The sequence below is a fragment of the Ranitomeya imitator genome, chromosome 7 (assembly GCF_032444005.1).
Source record: "Ranitomeya imitator isolate aRanImi1 chromosome 7, aRanImi1.pri, whole genome shotgun sequence".
Taxonomy (NCBI): Eukaryota; Metazoa; Chordata; class Amphibia; order Anura; family Dendrobatidae; genus Ranitomeya; species Ranitomeya imitator.
This window is the reverse complement of record NC_091288.1, coordinates 176,350,485-176,373,800: the sequence shown is the minus strand read 5'-3', so window position 1 is coordinate 176,373,800 and position 23,316 is coordinate 176,350,485. Positions and strand designations below refer to the sequence as shown.

General features: G+C 44.4%; 1 protein-coding gene across 3 annotated transcripts in view; it reads left to right on the top strand.

The window, feature by feature from the left end:
• Positions 1–23,316, top strand: part of SNX29 (sorting nexin 29) — a 597,835-nt gene that overhangs the window by 18,517 nt on the left and 556,002 nt on the right. For 2 of the 3 annotated variants that reach the window (XM_069734084.1, XM_069734082.1), the window contains exons 2-4: positions 14,486–14,550; positions 16,183–16,235; positions 21,677–21,801. In XM_069734084.1, the coding sequence (XP_069590185.1) occupies positions 14,486–14,550; positions 16,183–16,235; positions 21,677–21,801 (243 nt within the window). The remainder of the gene's footprint in view (positions 1–14,485; positions 14,551–16,182; positions 16,236–21,676; positions 21,802–23,316) is intronic. The other variant, XM_069734083.1, reaches the window with a different exon arrangement.

Here is a 23,316-nt window from a genome sequence, read left to right as displayed (position 1 = left end):
CTAAGGCTTGCTGTTCTCGTGCCAGTGGGTTGCTTTTGCCCTTGCCGGTCCCAAAGAGGCCCTGGACGCATATTTCTATGGATTTTATTTCGGATCTCCCCGTCTCTCAAAAGATGTCGGTCATTTGGGTGGTTTGTGATCGCTTTTCTAAGATGGTCCATTTGGTACCTTTGTCTAAATTGCCTTCCTCCTCTGATTTGGTGCCATTATTTTTCCAGCATGTGGTTTGTTTACATGGTATCCCGGAGAATATCGTTTCTGACAGAGGTTCCCAGTTTGTTTCGAGGTTTTGGCGATCCTTTTGTGCAAGGATGGGCATTGATTTGTCTTTTTACTCGGCTTTCCATCCTCAGACAAATGGCCAAACCGAACGAACTAATCAAACTTTGGAAACATATCTGAGATGCTTTGTTTCTGCTGATCAGGATGATTGGGTGTCCTTTTTGCCGTTGGCTGAGTTCGCCCTTAATAATCGGGCCAGCTCGGCTACTTTGGTTTCGCCGTTTTTCTGCAATTCTGGTTTCCATCCTCGTTTCTCTTCAGGGCAGGTTGAGTCTTCGGACTGTCCTGGTGTAGATACTGTGGTGGATAGGTTGCAGCAGATTTGGACTCATGTGGTGGACAATTTGACATTGTCCCAGGAGAAGGCTCAACGTTTCGCTAACCGCCGGCGCTGTGTGGGTCCCCGACTTCGTGTTGGGGATTTGGTTTGGTTGTCGTCTCGTTATGTTCCTATGAAGGTTTCCTCTCCTAAGTTTAAGCCTCGTTTCATTGGTCCGTATAAGATTTCTGAGGTTATCAATCCTGTATCATTTCGTTTGGCCCTTCCTGCTTCTTTTGCCATCCATAATGTGTTCCATAGGTCGTTATTGCGGAGATACGTGGCGCCTGTGGTTCCATCCGTTGATCCTCCTGCCCCGATGTTGGTCGAGGGGGAGTTGGAGTATGTGGTGGAGAAGATTTTGGATTCTCGTGTTTCGAGACGGAAACTCCAGTACCTGGTCAAGTGGAAGTGTTATGGTCAGGAAGATAATTCCTGTTTTTTTGCCTCTGATGTTCATGCTGCCGATCTGGTTCGTGCCTTTCATTTGGCTCATCCTGGTCGGCCTGGGGGCTCTGGTAAGGGTTCGGTGACCCCTCCTCAAGGGGGGGGGGTACTGTTGTGAATTCTGTTGTCGGGCTCCCTCCTGTGGTCATGAATGGTACTTCGGCTGGTTCTGTCCATGGACTTCCTCTGGTGGGTGTTTCTGAGTTTTCTTCAACAGGTGACGAGATTAAGTAGTTAGCTGGCTGCTCTATTTAACTCCACTTAGATCTTTGCTCCATGCCACCTGTCAATGTTCCAGTATTGGTCTAGTTCACTCCTGGATCGTTCTTGTGACCTGTCTTCCCAGCAGAAGCTAAGTTCCAGCTTGTATTTCTTTGGTTTGCTATTTTTCTGTCCAGCTTGTTATTTTTATTGTTGTCTTGCTTGCTGGAAGCTCTGGGACACAGAGGGAGCGCCTCCGCACCGTGAGTCGGTGCGGAGGGTCTTTTTGCGCCCTCTGCGTGGTCTTTTTGTAGGTTTTTATGCTGACCGCAAAGTAGCCTTTCCTGTCCTCGGTCTGTTCAGTAAGTCGGGCCTCACTTTGCTAAATCTATTTCATCTCTGTGTTTGTATTTTCATCTTTACTCACAGTCATTATATGTGGGGGGCTGCCTTTTCCTTTGGGGAATTTCTCTGAGGCAAGGTAGGCTTTATTTTTCTATCTTCAGGGCTAGCTAGTTCCTTAGGCTGTGCCAAGTTGCATAGGGAGCGTTAGGCGCAATCCATGGCTATTTCTAGTGTGTTTGATAGGATTAGGGATTGCGGTCAGCAGAGTTCCCACGTCCCAGAGCTCGTCCTTTGTTATCAGTAACTATCAGGTCATTCCGTGTGCTCTTAACCACCAGGTCCATTATTGTCCTGACCACCAGGTCATAACAATTAACCAATCGTTAATCAGACAATAAACTGATTATCAATAAAGAGATCGAGCAATAATTTATAGGGCAGATTGGTTTCTTATACTTCCAAGGCAAATCTCCAACTTATAAGCCTAAGTCAGGCTCAGCAGAGAAACCAAAAGGCACAGATATTGGTGCTACTGTCCATATCGGCATCCTCAGATAAGTGAAACAAATCAGTACCACTGACCATCACCCACGGTATACTTGCAAAAACGAATGGGGGTACATAATAAAGTAACATACATAGTAACATAGTTAGTAAGGCCGAAAAAAGACATTTGTCCATCCAGTTCAGCCTATATTCCATCATAATAAATCCCCAGATCTACGTCCTTCTACAGAACCTAATAATTGTATGATACAATATTGTTCTGCTCCAGGAAGACATCCAGGCCTCTCTTGAACCCCTCGACTGAGTTCGCCATCACCACCTCCTCAGGCAAGCAATTCCAGATTCTCACTGCCCTAACAGTAAAGAATCCTCTTCTATGTTGGTGGAAAAACCTTCTCTCCTCCAGACGCAAAGAATGCCCCCTTGTGCCCGTCACCTTCCTTGGTATAAACAGATCCTCAGCGAGATATTTGTATTGTCCCCTTATATACTTATGCATGGTTATTAGATCGCCCCTCAGTCGTCTTTTTTCTAGACTAAATAATCCTAATTTCGCTAATCTATCTGGGTATTGTAGTTCTCCCATCCCCTTTATTAATTTTGTTGCCCTCCTTTGTACTCTCTCTAGTTCCATTATATCCTTCCTGAGCACCGGTGCCCAAAACTGGACACAGTACTCCATGTGCGGTCTAACTAGGGATTTGTACAGAGGCAGTATAATGCTCTCATCATGTGTATCCAGACCTCTTTTAATGCACCCCATGATCCTGTTTGCCTTGGCAGCTGCTGCCTGGCACTGGCTGCTCCATGTAAGTTTATCATTAACTAGGATCCCCAAGTCCTTCTCCCTGTCAGATTTACCCAGTGGTTTCCCATTCAGTGTGTAATGGTGATATTGATTCCTTCTTCCCATGTGTATAACCTTACATTTATCATTGTTAAACCTCATCTGCCACCTTTCAGCCCAAGTTTCCAACTTATCCAGATCCATCTGTAGCAGAATACTATCTTCTCTTGTATTAACTGCTTTACATAGTTTTGTATCATCTGGAAATATCGATATTTTACTGTGTAAACCTTCTACCAGATCATTAATGAATATGTTGAAGAGAACAGGTCCCAATACTGACCCCTGCGGTACCCCACTGGTCACAGCGACCCAGTTAGAGACTATACCATTTATAACCACCCTCTGCTTTCTATCACTAAGCCAGTTACTAACCCATTTACACACATTTTCCCCCAGACCAAGCATTCTCATTTTGTGTACCAACCTCTTGTGCGGCACGGTATCAAACGCTTTGGAAAAATCGAGATATACCACGTCCAATGACTCACCGTGGTCCAGCCTATAGCTTACCTCTTCATAAAAACTGATTAGATTGGTTTGACAGGACAAGTAATATGGAACAATCTCACCAGCTGATGAAGATACCACACCCTCCTATTCAGTCAGTCAGAAACCCAATGGATCAATACACGACTCCATAGACCATTCCTGTTCAGGACCACCTCCCTAATGGCCTGGGGGTTCAGGTCTGCAGTCTGTCTATGGGGCCGCAGAGTTGTAAATTCTCATATCACGCAGTGTGCACACTGTCAGGATTCTCCGGCGCCGTGAGCGGGCAGAGTAATGTGCTGAGTAGACATGTCCGGCCTAGCTAAGTACAAGGCCGGACACGGCAGATCGCGTATTTGCAGTCACATGACCACCCGCACTTGGGGCCAGAATTGGAGAATCCCTACAGTGCACTGGGAGTGACTGCAGACTTGAACCCCAGGCCTGGATGAAACTGTCCTATCAGAGCTGACCATGCCAAACTGTGTAGGGAATAGTGGAAATGGTAACGCCCATTTGTCAATTTTAATCATACGTTTACAAAGTGGCACAATACGGACTCCCAAACTATTCAAACTAGTTGGCCCCAAAATTGTTAATTCCTAGAGAAAGTAATTTACTAAGACAGACGTGTCAGGAGAGATGACCGGTCCTCCTTAAAGGGATTGTCTAGCAGACATTTATGGCTTACCCGCGGGATACCGCTCTATTCATTGTGTAAGCCAGCGGCTGTGCTATTAGTCCCATAGAGAATGACCACTGCTCATGGACATGGGACGGGGGGGTCCCATGTCCATAAGCAGTGGTCATTCTCTATGGGACTAATAGCACAGCCGCTGGCTTACACAATGAATAGAGCGGTATCCCGCGGGTAAGCCATAAATGTCTGCTAGACAATCCCTTTAAGGAGGCTCGTTGGGGGACCCCCAGCAATCAGGCATTTATCGCCTATCTTGTGTAAAGGTGAAAAACGTTCATGGGCCAATCCCACGCCATGTGATTATTGGTCGTGGTGATTGTCGGACCCCACCAGTCTGATATTGAGGGTGTATCCTACAGATGTCCCGGAGAACCCTTTTGAATATATTTGTGTGAATGAGGAGCGTATGCGGCAGAAGCATGAAATATTAGCGCCTGCACACTGTATCAGCCATGAATCCTAGATTACCATTCCTCCGGTTAGCGGTGTCGGTGTGCAGCATAACGTAAGGGCTCTCAGCGGTTGTCACTGGACAAATTGCTGGACTGTTCTCATAGAGCGGGAACATGGTAAAATCTTTATAGTCTGCTGTACATAATAGATATCTGATTTACTAGCCAGCCTGTGGTAATTTGCCCCACAGTTAAAATGTCAGTAATAAACCCCCCCCTCTAACATGTGCCGTAATATCTGGCATTTACTAGCAGGATATTTTTCTGGCTGTGCTGTGTCTGATGTGTCAGTAATGCTTTACTCTTTATGGGGTACACACAACGAACAGAACCATTGTTATATACTCTGTAAGCTGAGCCTTAGATACTTTATTACATGTAATCTGCGTACCTGTTGGTTCAGGTAACTTATTAGAATCGGCTATCCTGCAAGTGTACATGAGGGATAACACTACAGTAATTCTGGTTATTATAAGACTTGTATTCTCTAACCAGTTTTCCGCTCTCTAATTTTCAGTTCCCCATGATTTAGTGGATAGAGATAAGCTTCTATATACAGCGCACACAGTTATAAGGGTTTCCTCTTTTTTTATAGCACAGCAGCACGAAGGACATGATACAGTAATTTTGAGCTATGTAGCTGTGAATCCAGCATCGGAGTGGCTTAAAACTGTTGCTTGAAGCCCCAGCTGCAACGTGTCTCATTTTTTTTACTCATTCTTCCTCTCCCCTCCTTGCTCCATAGAGTATAAAAGGTGTAACCTGACACCTCACTGTTGCTGGTTTAATAGGATATGTAAACTGACATCTCATTGTGCTGGTATAATAGGAAATGTGACCTGATACCTAGCTGTGTTTTTTTTTCAGAGGAGATGTGACCTGACGCCTCACTGTGCTGCAGTAATAGGAATTGTGACCTGACACCTCACTGTTGCTGGTATAATAGGAGATATTACCTGATGTCTGATTGTGCTGATATAATAAATGTGACCTGATACCTCACTTTGTTTGTATAATAGGAGATGTAACCTGATGCCTCACTGTGCTGGTATAATAGGAGATGTTACCTGATGACTCACTGTGCTGGTATAATAGGAGATGTAACCTGATGCCTCACTGTGCTGGTATAATAGGAGATGTAACCTGATGCCTCACTGTGCTGGTATAATGGGAGGTGTGACCTGATGCCTCACTGTGCTGGTATAATAGGAGATGTGACCTGATGCCTCACTGTGCTGGTATAATAGGAGATGTAACCTGATGCCTCACTGTGCTGGTATAATGGGAGGTGTGACCTGATGCCTCACTGTGCTGGTATAATAGGAGATGTAACCTGATGCCTCACTGTGCTGGTATAATAGGAGATGTGACCTGATGCCTCACTGTGCTGGTATAATAGGAGGTGTGACCTGATGCCTCACTGTGCTGGTATAATAGGAGATGTAACCTGATGCCTCACTGTTCTGGTATAATAGGAGATGTAACCTGATGCCTCACTGTGCTGGTATAATAGGAGATATGACCTGATGCCTCACTGGCAGTGTGCTGGTATAATAGGAGATGTGACATGTTACCTCCCTGTGTTTGTATAATAGGAGATGTGACCTGACCCCTCATTGTACTGGTATTATAGAATGTATAACCTGATGCCTCACTGTTCTGGTACTAGTAGTATAGGAGGTATGAACGGACAAAAAAACTTTAAGTCTTACTTTCTAAAAATGTTCTTTAGCTACAGGATATTAAAACATCCCAGGCAATACGACAAAAGCTATAACAACAGTAGGCTAATAGGCCACCCTATATGAGCACCCTCAGGGTTTCAACACAAATAGGACATGTACTCTCTAGTACTGTAGTAAAAAATAAGAGGCAGCAGGAAAATTGCAATGTTGGTTACCTTGCTCTGTCCCTAAAACAGCTCTGCCTTACTGCACCCAAAAAATATGCAATTGGAGCCCCCGCTTGCTGAAGGCTAGCCCTGCAGTGCCCTAATAAGCCCTACACAGTTGGATCCTGCTGGATGTTACGTTCGGATGGCAGATGTGCTACCTAGATTACGCATGCACATTGTATGTCTGAAAGGGATGTACCGGGACCGTGTAAATACGCTTTTTACGTGTATTTGTATAAATGTATGTTTAGGCCTTGTCCGTCCCGATACCGTATATTGTAGTGTGCATTTATGTATATTGGAATGTTATACCTTTGACTACTGCTATTGTGTCTAAGATGTACATAGGGAAAGAGTAGTACCCATACTTGGCCACTAGATGGGGTACGTTCTAGTTCCATACTTAGGCTGGTAAGTGGTTAATAGAGGAGGGGCATGGTGGATAAGGCAGGAAAGACTTCCTGATAGTCAGAGAGGTCCTTGCGCCCGTTGAGCGCAGAAGGGCTCTATAGCCCCTAGGCAACACTGTGTCACGTAACGTTTGGCACAAGAAAAGGGCCAGCCATCTATTTCGTGGGTGGTACATCAGCAGTGAAAAAAGTACAGCAGTGCTAGTGGTGCAGTGTAAGTGGGACTGCAGTTGCTACAGGAAGACTAAGCAGTACGGGCAGGTCACTCATTATGTGGCGGCTTATGGCGTGTGCAGATGCCCTCAGAACCGGGGCGAAACAACTGAGGGAACCCCAGAACATTGCAAGCCTTGCCAAGGAGGAAGCTGAGGAACCAAACGGTACGGTTCATCCTGGAAGCGAGCTTAGTGACAGGAACAGGACCGCAGGGAAAGAGACAGAATTGTGTGCTGTGAAACCTGATGTTCGCGCTGTAAAGAATATATGGATCTGCTGCGTACAGAACCAAATAAAGCTGCTGTTGTTAAAGTTGAGCTGGACTGTGTCTCTTTGTGCCGTACCGTCTATAAGGAGCCTCCTGCAGCCCAGGGTGGACCCTGATGGTGCAGAAACCCAGTACACAGGTACACCGAAGTAAAGACATTATTGTACTGTGAGGGGAGGCCAGGGTGTGATACAGGGATTGCTCTCAGCCATAACTGCTGCCCTGGCTCACCCTTACATATCAAACTCATGTGCGTTCCTCAGATGCGTTCTATACAACTTGCGCATGCCTAGTTAATTAAAATCAAGTAACACGTTGGAATATGAAACTTACAATATGCACAGGGCGAAAGAGATAACAAAATATTGCTTATAGAGATATATTTGAAGACAAATATAAGGTTCTATGCCGTACTTTATTTATGAGAGTGTTAGTAACCTTACTTTGGTTAACTATATAGATGAAATATCACCATGTTGGGTGAAAGATAAAAATTCACTAGAATACCCATTAGGATGAATTAGTGTTAGCTAGATACCTTTCTGGGACTGAAAACAGTGAGTCATTATGAAACAGAACATATATAAAGGTAAGGTAGGGGTTAAATAAGGAGTGACCTGACACTTCACTGTCATTAAATAATAGGAGGTGTAACCTGACCACTCACTGTATTGGCATAATATTAGGTGTAAGCTGACACCTCTCTATGATGGTGTAATACGAGGTGTAAACTGACACCTCACTGGTAAATTAGGTGTGACCTGACATCTCACTGTACTGGTATAATAAGAGGTGTGACCTGACACTTCACTGCTGGTATAATAGGAGGTGTGACCTGACACCTCACTGTGCTGGTATAATAAGAGGTGTGACCTGACGCCTTACTGTGCTGGTATAATACGGGGTGTATCCTGACACCTCACTGTGCTGTTATAATAAAAGGTGTGACCTGACACCTCACTGTGCTGGTATAATAAGAGGTGTGACCTGACGCCTCACTGTGCTGATATAATACGGGGTGTATCCTGACACCTCACTGTGCTGGTATAATAAGAGGTGTGACCTGACACCTCACTGTGCTGGTATAATAAGAGGTGTGACCTGACACCTCACTGTGCTGGTATAATACGGGGTGTATCCTGACACCTCACTGTGCTGTTATAATAAAAGGTGTGACCTGACACCTCACTGTGCTGGTATAATAAGAGGTGTGACCTGACGCCTCACTGTGCTGATATAATACGGGGTGTATCCTGACACCTCACTGTGCTGGTATAATAAAAGGTGTGACCTGACGCCTCACTGTGCTGGTATAATAAGAGGTGTGACCTGACACTTCACTGCTGGTATAATAGGAGGTGTGACCTGACACCTCACTGTGCTGGTATAATAAGAGGTGTGACCTGACACTTCACTGCTGGTATAATAGGAGGTGTGACCTGACACCTCACTGTGCTGGTATAATAAGAGGTGTGACCTGACACTTCACTGCTGGTATAATAGGAGGTGTGACCTGACACCTCACTGTGCTGGTATAATAAGAGGTGTGACCTGACACTTCACTGCTGGTATAATAGGAGGTGTGACCTGACACTTCACTGCTGGTATAATAGGAGGTGTGACCTGACACTTCCCTGCTGGTATAATAGGAGGTGTGACCTGACACCTCACTGTGCTGGTATAATAAGAGGTGTGACCTGACACTTCACTGCTGGTATAATAGGTGGTGTGACCTGACACCTCACTGTGCTGGTAAAATAGGAGGTGTGACCTGACACCTGGGACCACATCAGAGTAGTCAGCGCTCTCCCTATGTGAGAGAGACGGGTCAATCTACTGGCACTGATTCTTGCTGTTTGTAGAGCAGAGGAATGGATCTGATGGCAGGTTCCTAATGGGACCCTTTTCTTTCTGCATTAAAAAAGCCCACCCAAAGCCTAGAAAGTTTTTTTTTTTCTCCCCAGCTTAATAATAATAATTAGCTCCTTGCAGTGGTGTGTTGCTGACATAAAACTGACTGTGCTCCCTATTAGCTGCGCTAGGTTGAGCACAACTATAACAAAAGCTTGGGTGAAATCTGTAAATGACATGAGATGCTGAGTCGGGCTGAGGTTCAGAAGTTCATGGACAAATTCCAAAGTTCAGCTTTGTTTTCTTGTTTAAAAGGATTGATCGGGAATGTATTGCTAGAGCTTGTCTGTAATGCATCGGCGTGCGTTATGCAGCATAGCGTTCATTGTTTGTGAGGTCTTCTATTTCAGTGTTCCCCAACTCCAGTCCTCAAGAGCCACCAACAGGTCGTGTGTTCTGGACTTCCTTAGTATTGCCCAGGTGATAGAATTATTGCCCGGACAGCTGATGCAATTATTACCTGGACAATACTAAGGAAATCCTGAAAACATGACCTGTTTTTGGGCCTTGAGGACTGGAGTTGGGGACACTGTTCTAACTAGACATCTCTCGGTCTCCTGCCTTTAGGCTTGTTTTGTCAGTATAGCACAGACTGCTGTTTTTCCCCTACTTTAAAAAAAATGTATACTGAAGTATACCAGCACAACGGAGGTCAGAAGTACGCTCTTTTGGCACCTGTTTGGTGAAAGTGGGAATTTGGATACATTTGATGTATGATCTGAGAGCTCTTCCATCATTTAAAGGGAATTTGTCTGCAGGTTTTTGCTATTAAATCTGAGAACTGTATGTTATAGGGACGGAGAACCTGACTCCAGTGATGTATCACTTACTGGACTGTTTGGTGCAGTTTTGATAAAATCCCTGTTTTCTCTGCTGTAGATGGGGTAGTTCTATGACTGCTGAGCTTTGTATAACCTCGCCCACACACCCCTGATTGGCAGCTTCCTCTGTACTATGTTCATAGTCAGAAAACAATCAGTGGTGGGGGCGGGGTTACACAGATGATCTGGACTACCTGGCACACGACACCTAGTCCTACAGTGATAATCTCCACTAAAACACTGATTACATTGAAACTACAGCACACTGCTGAACAAGTGATACATCCCTGGAATCAGGCCCTCTACCTCTACATTATGCTGCTCTCATATTACACAGCAAAAACCTGCTGACAAATTCCCTTTAAAGAGGACCTATTGGTAATCTGGGGTTGCCCTTCGTATTTAATAAAATGATGATTTTACTAAGTATAATACCTCGTCTTGTCTTCCAAAATTCCAATTTGCCGGTTCCCTGCTTGGAGATCAGGGTCCCACAAACCTCCTTATTTTTCTGCTCACGTCACTTTCCTAAAAATAGGGTGTAGCATAGCAGTAGGGTTGTGATAATGAACACTCGGAAGAATTTGCTATAATTTCTACCAGAAATTGTAACGTCATGGCCGCAGGTGAGTGTCTTACAGCCCTAAAGCCAGGCGCACTTATGGCCTCGAATGTAGCCTTACACTTTCAGTGAAAATGTCATCTTCTTGGTGTAGCTTTAGGGTATGTGCTCACGTCGCGGTTTCGCAGCAGTTTTCCATCAGGTTTACAGTACCATGTAAACCAAATCCGCAGTGCCCATGGTGCGAAAAATACAGCGCCGAAACGCTGCATTGTATTTTCTGCAGCATGTCAATTCTTTGTGTGGATTCCGCAGCGTTTTACACCTGTTCCTGTATAAGAATCTGCAGGTGGTAAAACGCAGGTGAAATCCACAAAAACCGCTGGAAATCATCGGTAAATCCACGGGTAATCCGCAGGTAAAACGCAGTGCGTTATCCCTGCGGAATTTTCAAAAACTGAGCGCACAGAAATCCGCAAGGTGTGCACATAGCCTAAGTCTAACACCAGCTAGAATTGGGAAAACATTTGTGACTCATTGGCTCGGCCTTTTGACTTTGTTGTTTTTCGTGATCAATTGCTAATGATTCAGCAGAACTCCTGATTCCTTCTCCTTAAACCTTTGCTCGTCTTTATCCTTTGGGTTTTGTGGCTTCATTGACTGAGGAGGATTATCCTATTTTATTCACCAGCACCTTAATTCCAGTGACCACACAAAATGACTATTCAAACCAAGCACAGTTACTCGGCGCACCCTTGACATGGCCGCACCGATTAGCACGCTTTCCCATCTCTCTCTTCCCTTCTCTTTCTCCTGTAAAGCCAGTGCTGTCAATCAAAGAAGAGAAGGGCAGAGATGCCAAACAAGTAGGTGGCAAAGTATACAAGTCTGAAGACCATGGAAAGAGTGCACCGAGTGCCTGTTCTTTGTTTGAACAGTCATTTTGTCTATGTTACCAGATGTGTACCTGTATAGCAACTAAATTCTATTTATTGATTGTGACTACACAACATGGCTACTTTCTCAATGCCAATATTGCTTATGTCCAATATTGTGGTCTTTCTCTAGGAAATGGGTCACTGTGAATGACAATCATGTGCATCCCACATCCATAAATCTGGTTATAGATCATAACATCAGTTATTAACGGACACTTATAAGAGGTTTACAGTATATGCAATACAAATATCTGGATTTGTGAGGCTTGTTTCTTTCATTTTGGGTGAGGAATAGAGCTGGAGTGACGGAGGCTTCAGATCTACCATAGCTATTCAGCCTCATTTGCATATCAATTCAAACGCTGATTTCTTTGAAAGAGCTGCATGCGCATATAAATAGTTTTGGGGGTGAAATCCTGCTGACAGAGTCCCTTTAACATGCCTTGTTGAACTTTCTAAGTAAATACAGCTGGGTTTCTATTCCAGGGGCAGATATAGATCAGCTCTTATTCCTGACAACCTGACACATCTATACACGACATAGACGTACTATTGACTCCAATGGGCACCAGGTAATGCTTCATTAGTCCTCTGGTGGTGCTGCAGAGATTTGGGAAACTTATTGCTTGTGTTCTGCACAGATCACAGCTGATCACTGGCCATTCCAGAAGAACATACGTTATGTGGTTAGTGGTGACAGCTCCCTGCACCGAGACATTGACAGGAAGACAGCTGCAGGGAGAATCTAACTTTTCCTTTCTCCCTGTAGCTGCTCTTCCAGGTATAATTTAAATGCTACTTAGCTGCAGAGAATAACACTATATTTGCAGCTAAATATCATTTTTGCAGGACCTGATCTCCTTGAAGACCAGGGCTGTGGAGTCGGTAAGCCAAACCTCCGACTCCTCAATTTCCATGACACCGACTCCAATTCCACCAAAATGGGCTCCGACTCAGACTCCACGACTCCGACTTCACAGCCCTACCAGGGCTGTGAAGTCTGTAAGCCAAACCTCCAACTCAGACTCCTCAATTTCCATGACACAGACTTTGACTCCACCAAAATTGGCTCCGACTCAGACTCCACGACTCTGACTCTGACTCTGACTCCACGACTCTGACTCTGACTCCACGACTCTGACTCGGACTCCACGACTCTGACTCGGACTCCACGACTCTGACTCGGACTCCACGACTCTGACTCGGACTCCACGACTCTGACTCGGACTCCACGACTCTGACTCGGACTCCACGACTCTGACTCGGACTCCACGACTCTGACTCGGACTCCACGACTCTGACTCGGACTCCACGACTCTGACTCGGACTCCACGACTCTGACTCGGACTCCACGACTCTGACTCGGACTCCACGACTCTGACTCGGACTCCACGACTCTGACTCGGACTCCACGACTCTGACTCGGACTCCACGACTCTGACTCGGACTCCACGACTCTGACTCGGACTCCACGACTCTGACTCGGACTCCACGACTCTGACTCGGACTCCACGACTCTGACTCGGACTCCACAGCCCTGTTGAAGACACATTAGATGGAGATTTGCTGTTCATGTTTACATGTGGCCACCTCCGGAGTTGACCGATGGGGATGCAGGGTGTAAGACCCTGACTGATCTAATATTGATGACCCGTTTTGAGGATAGGTCATTATTATTAGATCCCCTTTAAATATTGACCAATAGATCTGAAAAGGGAAGCCAGATTCTGAGACGGATTGGAGACATCATGATTCCTAATTGTTGCGTTGATCATCGTTCATGTAAACTGTTTTCTCACGTGTATATGAGCAGTTACGACACTGAGGCTGCACTAAATGTAGAGGTGGAGGTTTAGGTGGCTTGAGACTAAGCAAACATGGGTTACCGATGGCCATTTAGGAGTCGCATCTTAAAAATACCCTGAGAGAGGTTCCAAGGTTTATTCCGTTTCAGTAGTCGCGTAGGAGGATAAGAAGTGATTATTAGGAGTTAGGCTCTTTATATAACGGCCTTTCATCAAGCTGCACAATATTGCTGGTAAAAGACTTCTTAGGTAATTCTCCTATCCTGGACAACTTATTATAGAGAGTCATTATTTATCCCAGGGGGGGAAAAAAGAGTTAAAGGGGTTAACTGGGCAAAATCAAAGCTTTCCCAGGGAGACAGGATGTCTAAAAAATAATTGTAATTCTCAGCTGTTGGCTCCCATGGTCATCAGTGTCTCCTGACTGCTGCAGCCAATCACTAGCTGCAGCGGTGCGGTGACTGGTTGTCCAGTGATGTCTAAGCTTCCTGTCCCTGTGCACAGCACGGAAAGGCCTTGCATCAATCAATCGTGAAAGGAAATATAAGAAACTTTGTCATATACCTGACAAGAGAAATCTTCTTTCTCCACTTATGAGCCACTTCTTCTCCTTTTAACTTGTTTCCTAAACTCATCTATTCTGATAAGTATCTGAAATCCATCAGTGATCAGATAACGATTACCTACTGAGGTCTACAGAGATGGGAGGAGGATGGAGGAGAAAAGTGAAAAAGAGACACAAACAGACCATGTTCCTAGGTTTAGTAAGTGTTTCATCTCAGATATATACAGTAATACTGCAGTCAACTCTACTTTTGTGCCCACCTCAAAAAGGTCGAAACGGAGTACGAAACGGAGTACAATGTAACTCCACTTGCCTCATTAAACAAATGGCGCCATTGAAGGGCCTGCCCTAATCCCATTTTTCAGGGCTTCAGACGAAGGTCCCGATGCGTGGCCTAAACGCTATGTGAGCATAGCCTTAAAGGAAGTACAGTATATTCTACCTAGTACATCTCTGTACACAGTACTTTTCGGTGAGTAATCTTAATGTTTCCTTCCTTGTAGGGATACAGAACAATGACTTGAAAAGACAGTTTCTGATGGAGCGACTGCTGGACGCGGTAAAACAGGTACAATGTAACATGCGTTCTTGTAATATATACAGTAATCTTACTAATAACATAGTGTACAACCTGTCTACAAACTGATCCTTCGGGATCTCCTTTACTTGGGCTCATTTGCTGCAGTCTGTTGCCTGACGTCCATCTTCTTCGCCACGATGGATTAGTAACCGAGCTGTCCAATTACTGAACTCTAGCTAAACCCCTCAGGGGCTTGTACTTCTACACAGCAGCCAGTCAGAGACAGAATTGCCGAGGATTGGACCAATGATGATACAGTGGGCGTGTCTGAGACTACGTCATGCTCCCGGTGGGCACTGTCGGTAGACTGTAGTCACAGAACAGACCTCTGTCTAATTGTCCCCAAGCTAATAAGCTGCTTAGCAGGAAGCTTTGGGAAAACAACCAGCAGGTCATCATCCCTTATAGGTATTGTCTTGTGTATGGTTTTGATCTCCTGTCCAGACAGTCACTTTAATTACTTGTAAATTTAGCACATTTTTATGTTGAAAGTAAATCTGATTTTTTTTTTAATCTTTATTTAATGTTGTTCACAATCCAAGCCAAGTGCATTAGCTTCCCAATGTGAGGAGAATCTGAAAAAGGTGTGAAACCAAGTGTGATCATGGTGGTAGTCTTAAGGTACCTTCACACATAACAATTTCGTTAACGATATCGTTGCAACGTTACGCTTTTTGTGACGTTGCAACGATCCCGCTAACGATCTCATTATGTGTGACAGCGACCAATGATCAGGCCCCTGCTGGGAGATCGTTGGTCGCTGGGAATGATCAGGACCTTTTTTTGGTCGCTGATCACCCGCTGTCATCGCTGGATCGGTGTGTGTGACGCCGGTCCAGCGATGTGTTCACTGGTAACCAGGGTAAATATCGGGTTACTAAGAGCAGGGCCGTGCTTAGTAACCCGATATTTACCCTGGTTACCATTGTAAAAGTAAAAAAGAAAAAAAAACTGTACATACTCACATTCCGATGTCTGTCACGTCCCCTGCCGTCAGCTTCCCTGCACTGACTGTCAGCGCCGGCCGTAAAGCAGCCCACAGCGGTGACGTCACCGCTGTGCTCTGCTTTACGGCCGGCGCTGACACAGTCAGTGCGGGGAAGCTGACGGCGGGGGACGTGACAGACACCGGAATGTAAGTATGTTCTGTATTCTTTTTTTTTTTACTTTTACAATGATAACCAGGGTAAATATCGGGTTACTAAGCGCGGCCCTGCACTTAGTAACCCGATGTTTACCCTGGTTACCCGGGTGCTGCAGGGGGACTTCGGCATCGTTGAAGACAGTTTCAACGATGCCGAAGTCGTTCCCCTGATCGTTGGTCGCTGGAGAGAGCTGTCTGTGTGACAGCTCCCCAGCGACCACACAACGACTTACCAATGATCACGGCCAGGTCGTATCGCTGGTCGTGATCGTTGGTAAGTCGTTTAGTGTAACGGTACCTTTACATTTCAGCTGGTACTGTCTACATCCCCTTCCTTCTAGAGATCCCAGTGGCTGAATCCACCACTGACCAGGCATTGCTAGGAAAAGCTTGTGACATGCATCATTTATTTGTCACAATGCCACTAGTAATTTCATGAATTGTTTTCCTGTCTCTTTTTATTTTTTTTTTTACAGTGCCAAATTCGATTTGGTGGCCGTAAGGAGATTGCTTCAGATTCTGATAGCCGGTGCGTGTCTGGTCTATATTTTTTTTATGTATTTTGATTCTTTTGAGGGTGTGTGTATTTATAGGGCATCTACAAGACTTATGAAATTGCGCCTGCTAAATATTCCCCCTCACCACCTCATGCCCACAATGTGCCCTGCTGTGCTAGAGCAGCTCTGCGTGGTGAGACACGGCCATTACACAGTACACAGCAGGGGCACAGTTCTAAGATTTTCTCAGAACAGGAACATTTTTTGTAAACACATCCAATTGTGGAACTTATTATTATTCCAAGATCTATTGATTAACATTTACTTTGTTCATGGGCTTTCTATATTCACTGACTGGTAATAATTAGAGATGAGGCTCTCGTATTGATTATGGAATGGATGCCTCACCACTGGGTGTTACTATTCTCCTTGTCAGGAGATGATGTGTAAGAACGCACCTTATCGGCAAGGGGAATGGTGACACCCATTTGTCAATGTATTGTTACATTTCCAAGAAGAATTTTGAATTCTAACAAAGGATGTTTCATATTTTTTGTTAATACAAGTATTAAATGGGTTGTCTGGTCTTAGGGTGACTGCAGACTTGTGAATCCTCACATCACGTGCACGGCGCACTGTGAGGATTCTCTGGCGCCCAGAGCGGGTGGTCATGTGACCAAAAGTATATGATTTGCATACTTTCGGCCACATTCCAACTAGACATTTCCAGCCTCTTTCAATACTCTTGCATTGAACGAGGCCATGCAGGTCTAGTGGGCACGTGACAGCATGTTCACTGTGGCTGATTCCCGGTAGCTGTGAGCGCCACCCTGTGGTCGGCGCTCATAGCACACCTGCAATTCAGCTATATAGCAGCGATCTGATGATCGCTGCTATGTAGCAGAGGCGATCGAGTTGTGCCAGCTTCTAGCCTCCTATGGAGGCTATTGAAGCATGGCAAAAGTTAAAAAAAAATGTGAAAAAAATAAAAAAAATATAAAAGTTTAAATCACTCTCCTTTCGCCCCATTCAAAATAAATCAATAAAAAAAAATCAAACCTACACATATTTGGTATTGCTGCGTTCAGAATCGCCCGATCTATCAATAATAAAAAGCGGTAACCTGATCGCTAAACAGCGTAGCGATAAAAAAATTTGATACGCCAGAATTATGTTTTTTTGGTCGCCGCGACATTGCATTAAAATGCAATAACGGGCGATCAAAAGAACCTATCTGCACCGAAATGGTATTAAAAACGCCAGCTCGGCACGCAAAAAATAAGCCCTCATCCGACCCCAGATCATGAAAAATGGAGACGCTACGGGTATCGGAAAATGGCTCAATTTTTCTTTTTTTTTCTTTTTTAAGCAAAGTTTGGAATTTTGTTTCACCACTTAGATAAAAAATAACCTAGTCATGTTAGGTGTCCATGAACTCATAATGACCTGAAGAATCATAATGGCAGGTCAGTTGTAGCATTTAGTGAACCTAGCAAAAAAGCCCATCAAAAAACAAGTGTGGGACAGCACTTTTTTTGCAATTTCACCGCACTTGGAATTTTGTTCCCGTTTTCTAGTACATGACATGCTAAAACCAAATGGTGTTTTTCAAAAGTACAACTTGTTTTGCAAAAAATAAGCTCTCACATGGCCATATTGACGGAAAAATAAAAAGTTATGGCTCTGGGAAGGAGGAGAGCAAAAAACGAACATGAAAAAACGGAAAATCCCAAGATCATGAGGGGGTTAACTAAAACAGACACCTTGGCAGTGGTGGGCTTAGACTACTTCCATGTTTTCTTATTAGTTCCCTCCTTTAATACTCTCTCTCCTTTGAGTTAAGATACACATGAACAGGGGTGCACAATCTTTCTTTTGGATGGGAGAGGAGAGCTGCCTTTCTTCAGAATTTCTTGTGTGCGGAGTTTATAATGTGGTGTACAGAGGATGGCACTAATGGTGAAGCACGGCCGCTCCCGCTTTCTCTGGAACTCTTCTCCAGAACATCTTACAGAATACTCGTTATGTCTTATTAGCTTTTTAATTGGTATAAAAGTGGAATAAATGCTTCATTATTCTGCATTGCTAACTGCACCGTATAATTGACACTATGTTCGACATTTCTAGTGTTCTTACCAAGCTCCTAGTGTCTGGCAATAATAAACTTATATTAGAACATTGTTTAATATCAATTTTCAGGATCATCCATGACAACGTTTTTTTAATCTTTCATAATCTGTCAATTGGTTAGTCTATAAAAGGTAGTGAAGTGGGGTTCCAAAATCTGAGACCCCTAGCTGTTATAGAGTGATTGATACCTGGCTGCAAAACCAGAACCGCTCTCTGATCCATGCTGCCCGTGGATCCCGCAGGATGAATCCACCGTCCGGTTCCCTTTATAGGAGTTGCCCAATTTAGCAGGATCTCATCTATCCACAGGATAGGGGGATAACGTGCTGATTGCTTGGGTTTCCACCACTGGGTTTAACACCAATTTTGAGAACTGGGTTCTGAAGTGGAGCAAAAACCACACATGCGTGCCACGGCTCCTTTCATTGTCTATGGCACATTGTACAGCAGTCGGCTATATCTGGTAGTCCCATAGAGAATGAAAGGAGCTTGCGGGAGGCAATTGTACCAATCACTTCATTCAAACTGTCTTGGGATCGGTGAGGTTCCCAGCAGTGGGACCCCTAGCGATTAGCGGGTTATTACCCATAGGTGGATAGGTTACTTGCGAACCTGGGACAAACCTTTTAAAAGGAATCTGTCAGCAGGTTTTTGCTGTCTAATCTAATGGCAGCATGATTTAGAATCAGAGACCTTGATTCCAGTGATATGTCACTTGCTGGTCTGCATGTTCTAATTTTGTTGGAATCATTGTTTTCCTTGCAGCAGATCTAGCAGTGCTCAGAATGCTGAGCTCTGTATAACCCCGCCCCCACACCACTGATTGGCTGCTTTCTGTGTACACTGTACATTGACATAAAGCTGCTAATCAGTGGTTGGGGCAGGGTTACGTAGGGCAGAAGGACTAGGAGGCATGAGACACCTAGTCCTGTATTGATAATCTCCTAAAGATAGAACTCTGAATTTATTAAAGCAGCAACACACAGCCCAGTAAGTGACACATCGCAGGAATCAGGGTCTCTACTCCTACGCTATGGTGTTCCCAGATTACATAGCAAAAACCTGCTGACAGTTTCCCTTTAAGTTCTGATCACATCTCCATTGTGGCTTCTGTTTATAATGGAAGCCACAAAGCTTTGCTGGATATACTGGTCTTATCGGCTCCAGTGGGTTTCAATGAGCTGTCCATTATATTGACACTTGTTAGAAGGTCTGAGACTTCTGATTGCAACAAAAATGTGATTAAATCCTGTTTTTAGCAATCTCCTATTACTTATTAACCTTTTAGTCTTACTTATCCACTAAATTAATATAAATCAACATTTTACACAGTACAATAAACACTTTAAAAAAAATTGTTACAGAATTTTTCCTAATTTTGCACTGTAGCAGCACATTTTCCGAGAGGAATGTACTGCAGGCTTGTTTCGGCGTCTGTTGGTTTTTCAGCGCAATAAGGTGTTGATGTTCCGCTGATGACAGTGTTGTGCCTGCAGTGTATGGCACGCATCGCTGCCCCTGATAGCTAGCGCAGATACTTGGGGAAACACTTCCATGACTTCTTCATCAGTGTTTGCCTCCTGTGCTTCCGAAGTCAATTGTAGCATCTGCATTTGTGCATGAACTTTTACAAAGCCCGAGCGAGACACCGTGATGCTATGGAAATGCGGAGACTATCCTTCAGGTTTAATTTTAGTAGCATAGCTCTCCATGACAGCACATGGAGGCTAAACCCACAGTGGATTGTTGACCCTATAGGTGTGTTCACACATTGCTGTAAATTTCTGCTAATCTGCGAAAACCTTAAGTGAAATCAGTAGCTGCAGAAAAAACTGAAGATTTGCCAGTGATCTGCAGAAAAATGCACAATAATCTGGCTGAAATGTAGATTTTCACTCCCTATTGAACTTAAAGGGAATATGTATTTGGCTTTTTGGTACCATATCTAAGAGCAGCATAATGTAGGAAAAGAAACCCTGATTCCAGCGATCTGTCACTTACTTTACTGGGTGTAGCAGTTGCGACAGAGTTTTCAGATGCCTCATGTAGCAGAACTTAAAAGCCGCACCTGCACCACAGCTTTCTGTGTACATTGTCTATGAACAGTGAGCTGCTTATCAGAGCAGGGGGCGTGGCCAGACCAGGGCTCACATGAGCTGTAGTCCATGCAGTGATAATTTCCTGATGATAAAAACTGGGTTTGGGAAATACGAGGGGTACTCACAAGAAGCAGAAATGATCTTCTGGAAGTGTAAGTGTATATTTGAGGATTCAGGCGACACAGTTGGGGAAAGTTGCATTTGGCTCCAGTGATTTTTTTTTTTGTCTTTTTTTCAATCTTTCGCCTGTTTTATGTTGACTGATTGACATGAGCAATAAGCGGCTATGACGTTTTGTGTCCTTTTTGGGAAAAATAATCATCGGAAACCCTTGTTATGCTACAAACGGCCTACAATGAAGCCTCCATGTGGATGGATTTCCCATTTTAAAAAAAGGTGAAATGTCACTTGATGATCAACTTTGTTGTTGACGTCCTTCAACCACCCAAACTGCTGGAAATGTGCCGAAAAGTCGTCCTCCTACTCTGGAAGATCGCATTAATTGTTGCTGCTGCTTTAGTTTTTCCAAAAGGAAAGATGACTTCACAGCCGCACGTTGTTTGTATGAATCGTCCATCAAAAAACAGGCGAAAGGCAGAACAACTCATCGTAACAAAAATCATTGGAACCAAACTCAACCTTCCTCATCGTTGGCTGGGCACTGTAGTTGCTTAGGTATCAAAATGCAAGGTTTTTTTTTTTGTAGCCTTTTTAAAGCATTTTTGGTGCATAAAACTAACTTTATCAAACATGTGCTAAAAGCACACACCCCAAAAAAGTTGCAAAAAAAGCAGCGAAAACCCACAACCTGGGATTTTTGACGCAGCGTATTTTCTTTTTGGCTGCAGAAAACAAAAACCCCCTGCTACATGTGAGCAAAGTTTTAGGGTCACATCTTGTAATTGCTCGTCATACAGCCGTACCAATAGTGAGTACACATTGCAAAGAGTTGGTGCAGTTTACGTTTCCCGCTATGCCGCTTCTCCGCATGGAAAGCAGCGCCGCGGCCTCACCGCTCGTAGGCGGAGGGGCAGCGCTATCGTAATGTGATTATTCTATGGGTCACATTGTATTTGTAAGGCTGCTGTCAGCGCAGAGTCGAGATCTAATGATCCTGATCTGTAAGCGGTGGCGTGCTGGCACGCTGACGTATCGCTGCCCCCTCCACCTCTTCATCTTGAGGAGCAGACATGTTTTCGGTTCCCTCCGTGCGCCTCTCTAATTACGCATTTGTTTTGTTGCAGGGTTATTTGTCTGTGCGCTCAGTTTGAGGCCGTTCTTCAGCATGGCTTGAAAAGAAGCCGCGGATTAGCATTAACAGCAGCAGCAATCAAACAGGCAGCAGGATTCTCCAGTAAAACAGAGACAGGTAACCCTCCATTATCGCCAGTCTGCCTAATTATGTTTTGACAGTTCCTCGGTGTGCACTTTACATGGCTTGTTGCAGCAGCGTTTTATTTAGTCGTTTGGCTAATGTACCAATCCAGAGCGAATTAGGCTTAACCGCTTCGTAATCTCCACTAGTCCTTCCAATGCTCATTATCGCAAGGCTCCTATTAACTATTGAGCGGCGCGTGTTCACCATATGCACATGGCATCTGTATTCATAATCCTCAATTTAGATTTTTCTTATGGACAAAATACACACCAGACTGATTTCTGTTTAATTTTGTACCTATCCAGTAGTCAGGGCGTTGCAGCCTGCAGCAGTCCAGATATTGTGAAAATTGGGACTTACTCAACCTCTAGGATGTTTAGCACCAAAACAGTGACATTAGGGGCAAGTTGCGTGGATTGCTGCCCCCTGTATCAGTTCTTGGAGGCACCAAATATCCCATTCAGTTCAATGGAGCATCAGCATGCATACCCAGCCACACAACCGTTCTTGTCTATCCATTAGGAGTCCTTAGAAATGGAGAAAATAATAGTTATCTCCAGTGGATGGAGCTCCATCATCAATTAGGAGTCCTTAGAAATGGCGAAAACAATGGTTATCTCCAGTGGATGGAGCCCCATCATCTATTAGGTGTCCTTAAAAATGGAGAAAATAATGGTTATCTCCAGCGGTTGGAGCCCCATCATCAATTAGGAGTCCTTAAAAATGGAGAAAATAATGGTTATCTCCAGCGGTTGGAGCCCCATCATCAATTAGGAGTCCTTAAAAATGGAGAAAATAATGGTTATCTCCAGCGGTTGGAGCCCCATCATCAATTAGGAGTCCTTAGAAATGGAGAAAATAATGGTTATCTCCAGTGGATGGAGCCCCATCATCCATTAGGTGTCCTTAGAAATGGAGAAAATAATGGTTATCTCCAGTGGATGGAGCCCCATCATCCATTAGCTGTCCTTAGAAATGGAGAAAATAATGGTTATCTCCAGTGGTTGGAGCCCCATCATCAATTAGGAGTCCTTAGAAATGGAGAAAATAATGGTCATCTCCAGTGGATGGAGCCCCATCATCCATTAGGTGTCCATAGAAATGGAGAAAATAATGGTTATCTCCAGTGGATGGAGCCCCACCACCCATCAGGAGTCCTTTGAAATGTAGAAAATAATGGTTATCTCCAGTGGTTGGAGCCCCACCAGACTGTATTACAAGACTACGTTGAGTAAATGCTTGATGTTGAGGAGATTTGGTTCAGAAAACTGAAGTGGCCTACTGCTCAGTGAGCAAATTTTTCCTCCGGGGTGAAACCTACCTTCCATGCAAAAGATCTAACGAGAAGTCTGCTTTAACCATAAAGGGGGGTTCTCAAGTTTGAAACTTATCTCTTCTCCAAAGAATAGGGGATAACTTTCCAATCACTGGTGTTCCGACCACCGTGACTCCCACAGGTTGTGAGAACCAGGGTTGTGAAGACCCCTGACTGTATGAAGCAGAGGT